General features: G+C 50.2%; 1 protein-coding gene across 1 annotated transcript in view; it reads right to left on the reverse strand.

Annotated features, from left to right (window-relative positions):
• PLEKHG2 (pleckstrin homology and RhoGEF domain containing G2) overlaps positions 1-17,856 on the reverse strand; it is a 30,087-nt gene continuing 12,231 nt past the window's right edge. The window contains exons 6-17 of the mRNA XM_055000109.1: positions 16,872-17,003; positions 15,643-15,825; positions 15,387-15,479; positions 15,117-15,203; positions 14,527-14,560; positions 14,308-14,403; positions 12,803-12,904; positions 12,261-12,299; positions 10,655-10,671; positions 9,139-9,423; positions 6,638-8,159; positions 1-2,508 (exon numbers count right to left, since the gene is read on the reverse strand). Of these exons, the coding sequence (XP_054856084.1) occupies positions 389-2,508; positions 6,638-8,159; positions 9,139-9,423; positions 10,655-10,671; positions 12,261-12,299; positions 12,803-12,904; positions 14,308-14,403; positions 14,527-14,560; positions 15,117-15,203; positions 15,387-15,479; positions 15,643-15,825; positions 16,872-17,003 (4,710 nt within the window). The 3' untranslated portion in view covers positions 1-388. The remainder of the gene's footprint in view (positions 2,509-6,637; positions 8,160-9,138; positions 9,424-10,654; positions 10,672-12,260; positions 12,300-12,802; positions 12,905-14,307; positions 14,404-14,526; positions 14,561-15,116; positions 15,204-15,386; positions 15,480-15,642; positions 15,826-16,871; positions 17,004-17,856) is intronic.

Here is a 17,856-nt window from a genome sequence, read left to right on the forward strand (position 1 = left end):
CCCTTATTAGCCCTCCCCCTCCCCCTGCCCTGCCCTCCCCCAGAACAAGTCAAGACTCCCTTCAACCAGTAGGCGCCTGGTCTACTAACTACCATTGCCATTGGAGAACGATGCCGAGAAAGGTCAGGTTTGGGTGGGGCCAGAGGGAGAAATGGCCTCTCCCAGGGCATACTAGAAACAAATTGTCTCTCTCTCGCTCTGCTGCCTCCATCTTGAAGCGGAGCTCCTGCCAAGTGCCAACCTGGACAATCCCGCATCCTTCATCTCCTGTGATCGCCCCCCTGCCCCAACCGTGCTGACTTCCAGCCTTCCTCGAGTGCAGTGTTAGGTTTGGTCCCAGAACTGGAAGGAGATCCAGCTGCTCTTTGGAGCCATCGCTGCCTCAAGTTCACGTTTTCTGTGGCGTCTCCAAGGCATTGCCGTTGACCTTCCTGATACTTGGCTGCTCCGGCGTGCCCAGAAGTGGATGGGTCAGGCTGACCTGGGCATTGCTAAAAGAGGCTATCCTACCACTGCCACCAATCTGGATGTTGACTGTAGTGGAATAGCAGGCCCTTTGGTGGCTCTTCTCTGCACATCGAGCCACGTCTGTGGTTACAGGGGGGTCCAATTTGGGACATCCTTCCCCCTCAAGTTCCCTCTGTTGGAGGCTTGGCCTACGTTCGGCGCTCACATACTTGGAACGCAGACCCAGCACATTTGGCCACTTGATGGTGCCAAGTTCATGAGAACTGAGGTGAGCCCCCGTTGGTGGACTAAGGTGGTTAGAGGTTGGCCCCACAGCACACCATGAAGACGCCTGGTCCCCATTTGCAGCTGGGCTCTCGGTCAGCCCGCTGCTGGGTAGGCTATTCCCTCGAGGCCTCCAGCCACACTGAGGTAAAACGGTTGGCCCTGGAGCAGGGCTCAATGTTTGTGGCACCGGGGACACAATGTGGGTAGGCGGCTGTCCAGCAGGATGGGCGCACAGAGGGGTGAAAGTGCATGCCTGAGTCCCGGCTGGAGGCGGGGAGCAGACCCTGGACTTCATGGGGGAGGGCGACTGGACTCGGGAGTTGGGCTCCGAGGCAGAACAGAACAGGGTACGGTGTTCAAAGGCCGGGACTGCTGCCGACCAGGCCCTTTGGCGAGAAGGAGACAAAGGCCCGGGGGTGAAGCAGCGGGGAGACGTGTCTCGTGGCAACACGGCCTCTGCTTTGCCCAAGCCCCCTGGGGCTTTGGGGGCTCCTTTAGGGAGCAGAGCCAAAGGGTTTGCTGGGGGTCTCGTCAGGGCCCAGCTGGAAGGGGGAGGCCGGCAAGGGGATGTTTGCAACTCTTCATGCTGAGGGGCACCATTTTTCCTGGCCAAGCTCTGACTAATGCAGGAAGCGGCAATGTACCTGGAGATGGCAGCGGCGCTGGAGGAGAGGCATCCACGGACCGGGGAAGGGGGGAGCAGCTTTGGAAGAGGTGTGGAGGGAGGCTGCTCTTGGCGAGAGACTGGAGACTCCAGCACAGCCTGAGAATCACCACGACTTGGGGGAGGGGACTCCCGGATGGGTGTTCCCACTTTGGGAGGTAACAGGCGCAAGAGGTTACTAGGCAATGAGGCCTCCACAATTCCAGAGGAGGGAAGCGGTAGGGGAATTGTGACTTTGGAAGCCTCTGGGACTAGGGTGGGATTCGGGGTTTCTTGGGAGCAGGTCCCTGACTCTGTTCTGCAGGGTTCCTTGCTCATATCCAACATCTGTCCATCCCCTTTGTGCTCAGCCATCTCCGGGGAAGGGCTGGGTTCCCTTTCCTCCAAAACAATTTGGGATGCTTGCCTGGCCTCAGCACCCAGGAGGGAATGACCCAATTCCTGCCTCTGTGGCGAGTTTTGCCCTCCCGTGCATACAGTTGAGGAATCAGATAATGTGGGCTCCAGCTCCTCTGCAGGGCCAGAAAAGACAGTAGGATCTTCTACCTTCAGGTTGCTGCGGCTCTGCTGTGCTAGGGAAACGCTGGGCTTCCCGGTTTCCACGGAGACCCCCGAAAGGATCACGGGAGCCCAAAATGGCTGTTCAGTCTCCCTCTTCTCTTTGACTGGCTCTGATGTATCTGCAAAGACCTCCACATTTGCAAATCCGAGTGTTGCCTGGCCTGGGGATGTGGGGTATGGAGGAGTACCACCCCCCACATCAGAGTCCTCTTTGGTGGGGCCTGCTGGGACCCCAGGTTCCAGGTTGCATGCAGGAGAAGGGGAATGTGCTCCTGGGCATCCTCTGGATTCATCCGTTGTGGGAATCTCCACACAGCCAACGTGCGGCAAAGCATTTGAGGGAAGGCACCATGCGTGGGAATCGGGGTCCTGCAACGCCTGCCTCAATGGAGCCAAGAGATCTGGAGAATGGAGCGGGTGGGGCCTCTCGCTATGCAGATCGACCACAGTTCCCCGGGTGGCAGCCACAAGCGGAATATTCTCTTGGACACCAATCACATGCTGGAGAGATTCATGGATGAGGACGTGGCCGTAGATTCGTGGCTCACCTGTGGAGGGAGGGGGAGAGAGAGAGAGAGGCAAGCGGAAGCATGAAAACCCCAGCGTCTTCCTTGGAAAGAAAAATCTCGATGTTTAATCTGTTTCATCAGTAGACTAAGCAATTAAAGCTTTAGTGGATTAATCATCTAGGGCCTTTTTCAGCTGGCGGGGTAGTGAGTTTAGAGCGCTCTGACTTATTGTTTTGAAGTTATTTTGGTTGTGATGAAATACTTTCACAAGGAAGGGAAAAGGGGAAAGAAATCAGATGGTATTTCATTAAAACCATGTGTGGTGAACCTTTGTTGATCCAATTGTAACCTAGTCTTCAATAACTAACAAAAGAACCCCGGTCGTAAAAGCCATCCACGTTGCTTTAATCAGTTAATCGAGTAAAATGTAGACAGTTAGTCACCTAAAATTCTTTAATTGCTCAAGACAAGATTCCCTCTGTTGGATGCTCCCTGTCTGATATCACTTGAACATGTCCCTCCCAGCCTGGCCTTCTTCTGGCCCCGAGGCCATGGACCCAAAGGGACTGAATCCATCCAAAAGCCATCCATTCTAACCCCATATCCCTTGCCACATGTCTGAGCAATCTATCTACCACTTTCCCCCACTCCACCCACAGCTTCTGCAATTCAGACTGCCAGGAGTTTTGAGACGCTCTGCGTTTACAAGGAAAAGAGTCTAGATGTCTCAAGTAAGCATGCCAGGCTACACACTGCAAAGGACAGCAGCAAATCCCCAGTGGTCACTAGCCAATCTCGCCTATGTCAAAGTCCTCCTTCTCAGCATGGGCAAAAGCCTAAATTCTGAGAACGAGCCCAACTTGCAGGGAATCTCATGAGATAGGATCATTCCCAGATTCTAGGCACTCAGTTTTGTACCTTTCTTCAGCACCAGGGGGTCCAGGGATAAGGCAGACTGCCTCTGAGCATGTGCAGATAGCATTTCCTTTACCATTGAGCAGCCTTACACTTAACAACATGGAGGGGAGAAAGCAATGCAAGGCCAGGCAAGCATTTCAGAGTACAAAGGAGGGAGTACTACGGCGGGGGGGGGGGGGTGACGTCCAAACAGGGCTCAGTTTGTCATCTGTTGTTCTCCAGGGCGACGGTCAGGGCACCCTCAGGAAAGTTTGCTTTGCTTTTTTGACACATCAGAACCTTTTCTGTTCTCGCCCCCTAAAGGATCACAGGCTCCGTTGGGAAAGTCAAGTCGTAAAGTTGAAGAGATGGGGAAAGAACGCAACAGGATTTGTTTTGCAGATGTTTCTGACACAGCTGCATGGGGGGGGAGGTCAGCAGAGGGTGGAGGCAACCGGCATGCCCCCTCTGTCCCAGCAGTCCACGCGGGTCCCCTCCCTTTCCACCCAGCAGGCCCTGTTCCCTGTTGGATTCAAAGCCATCTCCTCCTACATGTTGGAACAGACTGTGAAAAGCAGCGGGGAGGAAGCTGTAGCAAGAAGAGTTTTCTTTCTTGACAAATAAAAGGATTTTTACAAAGACTGTCAATGGGGTGACTCTGGCATCTGTCTAGCTCCCTACTCAGGTTAGGAGAGCCCCCACCCTCCTGGCTTTCTGGAAATGATGCAAAACCCAATTACTCAAAAAGGCTTTTTACTCAGATAGGAGGGCTGTATTGTAGGGAGGGGGTCTCAGATGCTTCACTAATGAGTTCGAGACCACAAACTTCACCACTAAGTTGCCTTACACATTATCTGTTGCTTTAAATATGTGCTCCTATGAGCTACCCATGCTTCATGTTGTCCAGTGTCAGCCCTAGAATTGCTTATGTTCTGTTTCAGCATTTCTTCAGCTCTGTATCAGATTCTTGCTAATGTTATCTTTGTAAACTTGCGTTTATTTACCCTACGGCATTGTTAATGAGAATGTCCTTGATATAGACTGTACAAATCTCACACTCTGTAATCTGCCTTGAGTCTCAGTGAGAAAGGCAGGCTATAAATGACATAAATAAATAAATAACTGAAATACTAGGATTTTTTTTTTATTGGATCTTCTCTCCACATGTTAGCAGCAGTGCCAGACCCCGTTGGGATCAGCATGGTTAACTCTTCCGGCCTGCACGGTTTTGTCAGTCTACATTTAAAGATGCTATGATTGGCCTTGGAGAGGGTGATGGATATATATCTCCTGGCACCTTGCTGAGGATAAAGGTTCAGCTGCTGAACCTGGCATGGACCTTCAAGGGAACCACCCAGCGGGAGAGCAGGGTATAGGTTATACGCTAAATCAAGAGATGCCCTCTGGACATAGACAACTGACCCCAGAAAAAACGTCTAACGCAGACTAACAACTGCTCTCTGGCCACCTGACTCGGGGCCTAGCTATCTGTTATGCTTTCCTCATGTCCTACACAGGTCAGTGCATTCAGGCATACATTGCAAGTCCCACTCTGGGAAATTAACTCCCGGGCCCAATTCACTGTGACTTGCAATGGAATGATTATCCCCCCTCGCTCGCTTCCTCCCTCCCGTGCCACTCAAAATTCAGCTAATTGACTTGCCTCGCAGTGGGGCTGCTTCTGATTCTATGGGCACAGCAGGTGAAGGCCTTTGCAGGGACCCTGGGCCAAGACTCTCCCAAGAGACAAAATAGTAAAGAGTCCAGTAGCACCTTTAAGACTAACCAACTTTATTGTAGCATAAGCTTTCGAGAACCACAGCTCTCTTCGTCAGATGCAACTTTACTGTAGCATAAGCTTTCAAGAACCACAGCGCTCTTCCTCAGATGCAACTTTACTGTAGCATAAGCTTTCGAGAACCACAGCTCTCTTCATCAGATGCAACCTGACGGTTGCATCTGATGAAGAAAGCTGTGGTTTTCGAAAGCTTACGCTACAATAAAGTTGGTTAGTCTTAAAGGTGCTACAGGACATTTTACTGTTTTGCAACTACAGACTAACACGGCTAACTCCTGTGGATCTATGACCAAGAGACAAACATGATTTTGCCTGGACAAGGACTTGCTGAACAGCTGCAAAGAATATTTCCAGGGTTTGGCACTTGTGCGATTCCTCCAATCTCTCACTCCAGCTTCGCCCACTCATATCCCTGCCTGCCCCTTGTTTAGACCCTGCATCTTAATTACTGTCTTGCTCTAATGAGGACATGTGATGCTTAACTGGGTTAGCCAACCAGTTACACTGATTTCAGCCGGGCCTGGCGCCTTGGCACCTGTCGAGGGATGCATCTCCCATCCTGGGAACGGAGCTATCTTCTGATGCTACCTGGCAACACAGGCACGCAGGCGTTCTTCCAGGCCCAAGCTGCCCTGTGGCTACCATCACTAAGAGGGGATTCCCACATGCAAGTGGGGGACTTCGTTCTCTGCTTGGTGCTCAGCTCCAGGAGACTAAGCACACTTTCGGGAGGCTGGGAGTGATGGTGTCGAAATCATACATACATAAATACCAAGAAGCACTGAAATAAGGTGGGGGCAATTGAGACAGGCAAGTCAGCCCAGCATGTAGAACAACATTTTGCCAGGTCACAGTTTAATCTCCCCCTTTTAAAAGTTCCTTCCTTCCTTCCCTCCCTCCCTCCCTCCCTCCCTCCCTGTCATTCAAACTCTGAGCCCCTGAAGACTCCTTTTTAAAATGTAAGTGAATATTTGCGCAGCCAGCCTTGAGACGTAGCAAAGCTAGCGGACTGACCCTTGGGGAAAAAACAGGCAGAGATGTCACTTACTGCAAACACAGGCAGTTTCTCAAACCCCTGAGAGCAGGAAACCAGATATAAGCTCATGCTGGCTCCCTCCCAGGGGAGAAAGCCTGCCTGATGTTTCCCCACCAGGAGAGAGGCTCTGCATTCCCTCCCCGCTTCTCTTGCCCTGGGCAAAGGGGGACAACAACACGGGCCAGAAGGAATGCAGGCGGTTGCTCTTTCCCTCCTTCTCTTTGGCACAAGCCTTGCCGGGAAGCACAAATGGCAAGCAGGGGATGGCTGTTAACTTGAGCCATGGAATTTCATTTTAGCCTCACAGCAATACACACAGCCTGGCCTTGAATTGCAATGGGACACAACATATGCTGTCCCAGAAAGGCGGGAGGGGGACAGGCAGGACAGAAGAGCTCCGACAGACACATCTGTATCAAGCACACAGGTTTACTTACAGTGGGGGATGCTGCCTCCTGGCCGCCCGCCGTCTTGCACCCCGACTAGGCTCCTGCCAGCAGCCCTCCTTGGGGAGGCCCAGGGCCGTGCCCTTGGCTTCTCCAGCCCCCTTTGAGCTTTCAACCTGTTAATCTTCTCGCTGTACATCTTAGCCAAGGCGTGGACTTTGCTGATGATCCGTTCCGAGTTCTCCAGGAGACACGGGTCCCCACTGTTCTCATAGAGGTCCAACGATGGGAGGTAGCTGGAAGAGCCATCAGGAACTGCAGACACTGCAGGCCTTCTCTCTGTAGCTCCACAGGGAGCTTCACGCTCTGGTTTTCTGTTTGGAACGGACGGGGAGCTCTCCAAGTCGGAATCCTCCACAATGCACAAGGGTTCTGCATACAACAGAGTCTCTGCGGGGCAATACAATTCCCTACCGCCCATTTTGGCACTTTTCTTTGGGGTGCCCAGGATGCTCAGTTCTTTCTCCTGCCAAGCCCTCCGTATCTCTGCGCAGGACTTGAACTCAGGCTCTACAGGCTCCACCTCCTCCTCTAGGCCACACCCACATGTGGACCCCTGGTGGTTCCTTTCCTGGCCAGAATTGCTTCGGATGGCATTTGATTGGATGTCCAGGGACGAGCACCACCCCTTCTCAGAATTCTTACAGCAGGTATGCAACAAACGGGCCTCTCCGCTACGGGAGAGCTCAGGTCCACCTGTTGATTGGGTGCCATCAGACTGGCTCCGCTCCCTCTTGGAACGTTCCGGGCTTGTGGCCAGCTGGCCCCGCCCCTCCTGGCAGGAAGGCAATTGGGTGCTACAGGACTGGCTCCGGCTTCTGCTGGAATGATCGTGGCTGGAGGTGCTGGGGGGTGGGCAGGGCTTTCTGGACTTGGCCCTGCCCATTCCCCCATCCTGGGCATCATTTTGCCTTAAGATGCTATTGAATCGAAGGATGGACTCCCGCACCATGCCGGCGGGCACAGAAGGGGCGCAATCCTTCTTGCCCTGCCCGGGCACCTTAGCCAGTGCCTCTGCTCCCTCATAATAACTCTTGATCTTCTCAATCAGCAGCCAATCGTCCTTGCTCAGTGATGACTCCCGCTTGGCCCCACCCTCCGTCTGGATCCTCTCCTCCTCTTGGTCCAAGCCCACCAATGAGCTTTGAGGGCAGGAGGCTGACTGGCAAGATCCATCTCCATCCCCCGCCGACAGGCACTCCCCATCCGTTGCCTCCTGCTCAGAGCAGACAACACCGTTGGCATCTTCTTGCTTACCGAAGACTTCCTCTGCAGCCAAGTCCTCCAGGACGTGAAGAGGAGACGGGCTGCTGGCCTCTTCCCGCTGCTGCTCCTCTCCTTCTGAGGAGTCACTGGTGAAGGAGTGGCTAAGCTTGGGAGGGGGCTGTTCCTGGAGGGAGTTGCTCTGGGAGGAAGGAAGGGTGGGCTCAAAGGGTACATCCTCCTGCAAGTTCGGTTCCTCTTCCTCCTCCTCCTCCAGTTCTTCTAGGGCATCATTTTGTAACAGCTGATCCTATGCAAAGGCAAGGAACACAAAGGCTCACTTCAGACATAACGTGAAACCGTGTTTATTTTAACCATGGTTGGTTTGTGGAACCAAGTCTGGCTTATGCCAACACTGGTTTGCCTCAACAGATGCTTCTGTCATTGCCTTTGCTCTTTCTTCCCACCTTCCTTGCAAAGACTGCACCGGCGTCCCACCTTGCAACCCAACAAAGGCTGTACTGGGTCACATGGCAGGATTAATCCTGGATGTCTGAATTCAGACGTCGCATCAAACCATCGTAAAGATTAACTGTGGTTAGTAAGCCAACTTCAAATCAGAGTTTCAGGTCCTAGCTGGAGGTTTCCTAGCTAACCGTAGTTAGTGAAGAAGCCCATGTACAGGTGGCCATGGCAACCAGAGTTCCCTAACTATGGTTTGAAGTGATGCCAGGCAGTTACAGGGAATTCCACACATGCGAGTTATTTTAGAAGTCCTTTTTTCCGTTTTGTAAACTGCTTCAGTTTCTTTGTAACTGGGGTAAAAAAAGGGCTAAATAAACACAAGAATAAATGCAACGTAAACCATATAGAAAACTCCCAGGTGGTGTTTAGGTCACGCACCACACAAGCTGTGTCTTTACTTCCACAAACCCTGAAAGAGCAGGCTGCAGATTTGTCTAGGATAGCCATCTTATCCTGTAGCACCGCTAAACCTTGGCTCCCTAATCCAATGCCCTCAACATACCTGAACCAGGATATTTTGCTGCCCCCAAATGGTTACCTTAGACTGGCTGGGCTACCAGCCACCACTAGCCACCATTGTATTAAAAGATCATGAAGCAATGAGTTCCATAGGCTGTAAAGGAAAGGAGCAATTGCTTCTCCCGTCAACTGTAATTATGCACCTGCTCCCAAAGCCTAGAACAGGACCCAGGGGGCCCCTTCACCTTTCCGACTTGGACCCTCCCGACCTCCGCTGCCTGTTGCCTCTTCCCTTCCACAGTTACCTGTGCACCCAGGCTGGCCCCCTCCACGCTCGCTGGTCCCAAGAAAGTCCCCTTTGCCCCCGTTTCCTTGTCCAGGCCTCGCTGGCTGAGCAGTTCCAGGATCTCCTCAGTAATGGACAAATTGGTGGGAACGGGCTCTTCCGGCAGAGAGAATTCCACCTCCCCTTCCTCCGGGTCAGAATCTCCCGGCTCAGCTTCCACCACGCTGGAGGCCAGAGTGCAGGAGCTGCCGGAAGGACAGAGGGACTCGGCGGCTGGGAAGAGCTCTCCGTCGCTGTCGGCGTGCTGCATGGACAGAACGTGGCATCATGAATGAGTATCAGGTGGCTCGTGTCAGGCTGTTGGTCTACACAAAACTTAACAGCATTAAGGGAAGCAAATGGGACAGGTACACTGCCCCTGAACAAAAAGGCTCCATTTTGTCACTGTGGATAATAGCTACTATCAGACCCTCTCCTCTTCCATTTTGGACCCCCCCTTTACAGCCAGCTAAACCGGTGGCCACTGCCAGTACCAGTAAGCCCAGCACCATTCATTGTGATTTCCAGAACTGCAAATAGGGTTCACAGGGGATTTTTGCTCTCTTGGTCAGGGATAACTACAAACTACTTTGGAGTGTCTTATGGTGGCCATGGTGAGCTTTGCCCATTTTAAACCATCTAAAAAGCCAGGTGTATGGCATCAACTAGATATCCAAAAACCTCTCTCAGGGTTTGCTAGAATGTAATTGCTTTCTCATGCCTCCAGGCAATGCTAACACAAGAACTGCTGGGTGCTGAAATCAGATCAGTAGACAGCCCTGCCTGGAGCCCTCCATGCTCTATTCATGAGGCCCAATTTCAGTTGTTTTTCTGAAACCTAATTTGCAAAGCACACATGATCTTATCAGATGCTTCTTGACCACATCCGTGCCCACAGGGAGGGTACAAACACCCCGGCAGGTATTAAGAATTAGTCATATCCAAAGGATGACAAAGGGGTTTTCCAGAAGTCGGGGATCAGGCTGTGGTTTGGCCTTTAAAAGGATTTGGTGGCCAATGCAAAGGGAAGTTGGCACCAGTCTCACACCAGTGAACACCCACATGTCTGATGGTCTTCTCCCAAGGCAAACCCTCGGGGAAATGTTTAAAACGGCTTCTTAGCCAAACTAAATCCATGCCTATTAAGTCATTAATCTGGATTCTTTCAAACTGAGCCTTGGAAAGGTTTTAAGCCATTGAAATTAGACCTGCATTAAGGTATTAAGATTTAATGGTTTTTTCAAAATACCATTTTTCTCCTCACGCTCTTAAACCTGTAATTGCTTTGTAAAAAAACATCCTGTTCTATTATATGCATATTTTTGTTTTTGCTTTGCTTTTATAATCTCTACTAAACTGCATGTTTCTTGCTTGTTTGTCCCGTTCAGGAAGTTGCGAGGAAGACACCCTACAAGGGAAAGCGGGGGGGGGGATCTTGCCATGGGAAACGCATCCACCACACCATCGATTGTGCAAGGGCACAGATGCTAACCTACCTTTAACTCGGTCATGTCTGAGAATGTCCCCAGCAGGAAACGGGGGCGGGGGGAAGGGGGAGGGAGAGAAAGAAAAGCCACCATCAGCCATTGATATACAGCAGCCAGATTTTTAAAAAATTAGAAAACCAATAGGATCAGTTCCAGAAAGTGAGTTTTGTTGCGTCCATCTGAGAGAAGCCAATGCAGCAGTAATGACTTTTATTCTGCTGTCTGGGGATTTCCCCCACCAATTGACCCTGACAGCAGATTCTGGAGGGCCTGTGCCCCCCCCCCCACTGTTGGGCTTTAAAGGTATCATTAAGCACTTTGCGTTTGGGCCACACTTTAACAGGCAATTAACATACGTTGAAGACAACAGCACAGAGTCATGTACTCCTGGCAGCCTACCCAGATAGACAGCACTCCTTAAAAACAGCTTCCTATAAAACACATTCTGTCCGTAAGCCTCTCCGCTCTCTGGTGGGGACTCTCACTGCTAGCTGAGATTTCTCAAGTGGAACTGCCAGGGGTGGAACCAGGGAGATTCCACAATGCAACACACCCAGGAGCTCTCGAAGAACCAGACTGGAGCCCATTTTCTCCCATGCAAGAAGTATCCTTGGCAGGCTGCTGGGTCTTGAAGAAGAAGGAGGGACCTCTGACTCAGAAAAGCTTTTGCCGCAATAAATCTGTTAGTCTTTTAAAGTGCTATGAGACTCTTGGTAGTGATTCCAAATAAACACCCATCTTTTAGGTGGGAGATGCCAAGATCGAACCTGGGCCTTTCTGCATGCCAAACAGATACTCCACTGTGGAGCTACGGCCTCTTCCCAAATCACAGTATTTATTTGGAATCACTTGAACTGACGTTCCAGAGTTCTGGACTACCAAGTTTCATCACGCCTGGAAAGATTAACACATTTATTGTGGCAGAAGCTTTTCTGAGCTGGAGGTCTCTCCTTTTTCATCAGCCCGCCAAGATTACCTCTTGCATGAGAGAAAACAGGCTCTGGTCCGCTTGTGCCACAATAAATCTGTTGATCTTTAAGGTGCCCAAGGACTCTTTGCTTCTTTTGGCTGGGGTCAGACATCTGGATCTAGAAGACGTTGTAATCAGAAGGCAAATTTGGCTTCATCATAGCCCTGAACAAGCCATTTCCTTGCCAAGTGAGGACGGGCAATCATTTGCCAGAGAGTTGGAAGAAGACCCAGAAGAATATTCCTTTTCTGCACTTTTGTCCACTTCTGTTCAAACCACATCTGACTCTACAAAACTTGTCATGGAAATGGCTCCATATCTAGACGCTACTCTCTCTCTCTCAAACAACTTCAACTCTCTCTTCCTCCCTTTTAAATAATTAACCCCCTCTGACCCAATCTCAGCCTTCTAGGAAAAGACTTTGAGAACATTATTTGATTTTACTCTTGGGCGAAGGGCTGGTTTGTAATTCACAGAAATATCTCGGCAAGTCTTGAGATTGGGAGGAAAGGAAAGCGTAGTGCTTTACAACGACATTGCGAGGCGGGGCATTCGCTATTCTTATTTGACAGATGGGAAGCAGACCAGAATCCAGTTTAGCTCATCGCCCCTAAACATACACAGCTAGGAGAGGAAGGGACTTACTCGCCTGCTGAAACGACCCCTCAGACTCCTTGGCTGGTTCTGGGGAAAGGGGGAAAAGAGAGAGCAATGTCAACGCAGAGGAGGGGGAGAGATGGAAGATAAGGAAGAGTCACTTTATGACAGAGAGGGCTCTTGTCGAGTTGCAACGAATACTGTCGAACAGGCAGGGGTCGTTTCCACACTACTTACCTTCGTCCGGAACTCCGCGGAAGGTTGCGAAAAAAAACACAGAAGATAGCATCTTCTCATGCGAGTTTTTTGCAACATTCTGCGGCATTCTGGATGAAGGTAAGTAGCGTGGAAACGGCCAGGGAAGAATTTAGATCGCCCGGCTCCATAGTTCCTTTTCCTGCCTCTGGCTGGGGAGACCATAGGTTTCCTGACAGCACACTGCCCTCTAGTGGCAATCAGCAGAGCACACAAACCATTTGGCAATTTACAAATTTGGCCGCCAGCGTGCGCTGTGCTGACAATGCTCCGAGAGGCTTGGTTCCATATCCTTCCCTACATGCCCATGCCATGCGCGTCCAGTGCCTCCTCACCAGACTGTCTGCGGCCACGGCGGTAAGATCCACTCTTCTCCAGCAGTAGGATGGGGCAGCTTCGCCGGGCTCTCTCCGGGCTATACATGTATTCAGGAGGCTCTGTGGGAGGGAAGAAACAGCACCTAGAAGGGGTGCCTAGAATGGACTGGGCGGCCAGCCTGGAGAACTGCCTGGTTATACTCAAGGCACTGGAATGCCATTTTTAAAAAAAAAAAAAAAATTAAAAAGAAAAAGACTACGGAAAATGCATTAAAAAGCTGAGATGGTATACATATAGTAGATTTAAGCATAGATGAGAAATATAACAGCACAGCTAAATTGAAAAATATTACTCTTCTCCCTCTCCTTAATTACTTATACACAGGGCTTTTTTTCTGCAAAAAGAGGTGGTGGAACTCAGTGGGTTGCCCTCGGAGAAAATGGTCACATGGCTGGTGGCCCCGCCCCCTGATCTCCAGACAGAGGGGAGTTTAGAGTGCCCTCCGCGCCGCTCAGTCTCCGCGCCGCTCAATCTCAACTCCCCTCTGTCTGGAGATCAGGGGGCGGGGCCACCGGCCATGTGACCATTTTCAAGAGGTTCCGGAACTCCGTTCCCCCGCGTTCCCCCTGAAAAAAAGCCCTGCTTATACACAACATTTTATACAACACTCTATATTCAGTCTTACACTTCTCATTTTGTATTCAATATTTTTAAAACCTTAGTTTTATAATTAGTCGATGTCCATATTAACTATTCTTTACTTCCAAGTACATTCTCAAAGAAATCTCTCCATTTTTTCAGAAATTCCAGCACTGGCCTGTTACGCATAAAAGAAGTTAGTTTAGCTATGCATGTTCATGTAGTTTATTCATCCATCCACATCTGGACAAAATTCTGTCTTTCATTTTGCTGCATATACAACTCTTGTTGCTGACAACATATACTTAAAAAGTTCACCATGTACCTTTGTAATATTACGCGGGAAGATGTCTAATAATGGCACTGGAATGCCATTGACATCTATTCTATGCTGCTTGAATGCAAAGCTTGGGCAGACTAACTTTGCCATAAAGAGTAAGCGACTTTATCCGTGTAGCATTGGCCTAGTCTCTTGGGGTGAGCAGCAGGTTTCTTCAGGTAACCAGGGAGATCCCTAGTGCTGCCATAATCTCCTCCTCTCCCAGTATACACATGGGCTGATTTAAACCTGATGCTGATAAGGCAAAGCACTCTGCTGTGCAACTTTGCATGGGTCTTGTTTGAACGGTGCTGTATCCTTAGGTAACTCAGCAGAGCGGTATCTGCAAGGGCTGCAGATCTCTGGCATGCATTCTGAACGTGCATTGCAGCACAGTTTCAGTAACTATCCCTCAAAATCTGTCCGGCCCATTTTAAAACCCACCCATACTAGCTGTCATTTGCACACCTTGTGGCAGTGAGTTCTGCAGTTGACCAAATGATCAAAGTCTTTTCAAAGCATTTCTTGCTGTGACCCTCAGAACAGCTTGCCTCTTTTTCTCACCTGACTGTCGCCTGCCACGAACACAACCTTTAGACTCGTCCAGCTGAGGGGACGGCAGGGGCTTCTTTGGGGAGTCAAAGGAGACCTCGGGGGAACCTGCAGAAAAGGGAAAATCTTGGTTTCTTGAACGAACACACAGAGCTCAACTGGAGTCCTAGAAATATGTTCTGCAGCTGAGCCCAAATACCCATCAAAATCTTTAGGCGGGGGGTCTCTTACTCTGGAAGCTGTTTTCCAGCAGGACTTGCTTCGCCTGCATCAAAAAGAAACACAGAGAGAACGTGTCAGGTCTGCTGCCAAGTAGCCACTTTTGGGTGGGAGCACGTTCAAATGGAAAAAGAGCATCGCTGGCTCGCTTTCAAACAGGAGCCAAGGTGATCGCTCGGATCCAGCCACTGGATCCATCTATGTGCATCCCAAACCATATGCATTTTCCAAATAAAAATAAAGTTATTATCAGTTGTATGTTTAGCTGTCATACCAGCACTGATTTCTTGAGACCCCAAAAGGCGAAACCAGTAGCCATCTTGAAAAACGGCAGCCATCTTGGGCGTCCCTGTTTTCCTTTTAAAAAATGACGTCAAGATCCACCACTATTTGGCCATATTGGCCATTCTCCTCTTGAGTAATGGAGGGTAATTGCTGGGTGGTCTGTCACTTCCCGCCGATCACCAGCAATCAATGGACAATGGGGTCAAACCAACATGAGATTGCCCACCACCAGTGGGTAACTGGAAAACCTATCGGGGAACATCTGAAAACAGCAGGCAATGCTAGAGTTCATCCCTCCTGCCCAGGACTACAGATACCTTCTGAGGAATGGATGCTGGGTGATTCTCCACTATTAAGCGCTTCAGGTAGTGAATCCACAGCCGTTTCTCTTCTTGGTTTTTCACCTGTGTAAGGGAAGGTGAGCATTTCAGTACATTTTGACTGCGCTCATGGGAGACTTCATTGGGCCAAGACGCAGGTATCAGTCCTACCTTTCAAAAACGCACAAAGTGCTTTAAGGCTTTATTTTCTGAAATTTCACTCCCCGCCCGGCTCAGCACGGACTCTCCATGGGCGCGGCCGCTTACCTGGACCAGGTGCTGCTGTTTGGGTATGGACAAGTCAGAGATCCGGAAGCTCAGTGGGTCCTTCGTGTTCTCCTGCAGGGCCAGGTTGCAGCACTGAGAAGCCAAGAGAAACAGGCAGAGTCAGTGGGGCAAGGAGCCGTCAGAAGCCACCACAGCTCCCACTTTCCTACCCTTCTGCAACTTGGGACACTCCCAAACTCCAGAGATGCTGGGCCCGCTTCCCGCCCACCCTCCCCACATAGTCAGCCCCTCTTACAAAGATGTGGCTCTTGTAGATGAAGGCTTCGCCGCGCCGCTTTGCAATCAGGATCACCTTGCTTAGGAGAAAGAAGACGCGCTCCTTGCGGGCCCGCGGCACCCGGAACTGCCCCTCCAGAACCAGTTCTCCAAATACCCCGAGCTCTGGGCCCGTCCAGCCCACCAGCAACCCCTGGATCTCCTGCAAAGGGCAGACGGGTCAGGGAAGTTATCGAAGAGAAGATACTCATGGCGGGACACAGTGGAAAGAGAGAGGGGTGCTAGTCTGGGAAGCAAAGCAGTGCCCTGTGGCAGCGGGCAAGGAATCTCTCTGGTTCGCTTATAACTTAAAGTGCTTTGCATAACTTCTTGGGTGACCTCAGACCAGTCACCTCACAGGTTGTTTTGAAGATGAAAAAGAGGAAGGGAGAACACTGTATACTGCCCTGCACTCCTTACGAGAAAGGATGGAAAGAATAGGTGACCTAACAACAGCAACAATAATACATTGTGTGACTTCCCTTGGAGGTTCAGCAAAATAAAAATGGCAAAAATGTCTTCCTCCAAGCAGAGGTTTTGTGACTGAATATAAATGGAGTGGGACATTCTGCAATATAAGTGTGGCAACTGCTGATATTATTTCACACTTCCAAAGTGCTTCCCATAGATTTTATTATCGTTACCTCCCCAACTACCCTGTAAGGTAAGCCGGTATTACTATCCTCATATTACAGGGTGGGCCAAGACCAGGAGAGAGAGCGGCTTGCTGCTGAGGCAATAGCCAAATGATGATGATGATGATGATGATTTACATACTGCCCTTCAGGACACCTTAACGAACAGGTTTACGAAGTGTGTGATTATTCTCCTCGTGACAATCATTTTATGAGGTGGGTGGAGCTGAGAGAGCTCTGAAAGAGCTGAGACAGACCCAAGGTCACCCAGAGTGGGGAATCCAACCTGGCTCTCCAGATTCGAGTCCTGCCGCTCTTAACCACCACACCAAACTGTCTCTCAGTGCGAGACAGCCGTAGTCCTCATTGACATAAAGAGATGCCTGGTGGAACCTTAGAAGCTCAAGATGATGCTGAATACAATTGGCAGTGATGACGCTTCAGGGCCCCCTCACGCCCAGGACTAGAAGCAGCAGCAGCAGCAGAAGCCAATAAATACCGATTTTTTGCATTTTATATTTGGAGCTGGTGCCCAGTTCTGGTCTTGCTAAGGATGCCGTGCAATCGCTTGTACCTTCAGCCGAGTGGCGTGCTCCTGCTTGCGTTTCATGTCGTTGATGTACCAAGCTACCGCGGTCATGGTGATGCTGGCCTCTTCAACGGCCTCGTAACCAGGGCTGCTCTTATCATAATGTTTTGCTAGTTCCTGTGGAGGGAGACCATGAGTGGAGCGGGGAGATTGCCTGCATTTATCTGTTTGAAACATTTATGTTCTACTCCTCCAAAGCAGTTTAATTGCAACGGAATACATCTAAAGTAGAATAAAACACACTTAGAAATAATTCAAACGGTTTATATTGTTAACAGTAGCCTCAGAATAAAATTGAAATAATATAAATAGATAATAAGTTGTTCTTGTTTCACAGGCATTCGAATCCTCCGAACTGTGAGTGCTGCACGCTTCTTATGAATTTCAGCTGGAACTGGCTGCATTTAAAGCAAACATGACGTGTCTAGAGTTCATGAAACAAACTGACAAAATTGCTGACAGGTTGTTTTTTTTTTGCAAAGCACTCCATGATTTGCAGTTATTCGTTGGTGCCGGTGTCATCTACACACATATGCAGCCCAGAAAAACAATGAGGCATGCCCAGGGCTTTTTTTCTGGGAAAAGAGGTGGTGGAACTCAGGACCACACAATGATGTCACTTTGGGTCAGCCCTCAGAGAAAATGGTCACCTGGCTGGTGGCCCTGCCCCCTGATCTCCAGACAGAGGGGAGTTTAGATTGCCCTCCACGCCAGTCTAAACTCCCCTCTGTCTGGAGATCAGGAGGCAGGGCCACCAGCCAGGTGACCATTTTTAAGAAGTGCCTGAACTCCATTCCACCGCGTTCCTGCTGAAAAAAAGCCCTGGGCATGCCTATAATTCAATGTACTCATCTATTGTGTAGATGGTGCCTTTTTGAAAAGGGTCACATACAGAGATACTTTCCAGGGCTCCCACACTGTTCAGGGAGGGATGCTTTCACTCAGTTATGTTTTCAAACGATGTGACCAA

The sequence above is a fragment of the Eublepharis macularius genome, chromosome 15, assembly GCF_028583425.1.
Source record: "Eublepharis macularius isolate TG4126 chromosome 15, MPM_Emac_v1.0, whole genome shotgun sequence".
Lineage (NCBI taxonomy): Eukaryota > Metazoa > Chordata > Lepidosauria > Squamata > Eublepharidae > Eublepharis > Eublepharis macularius.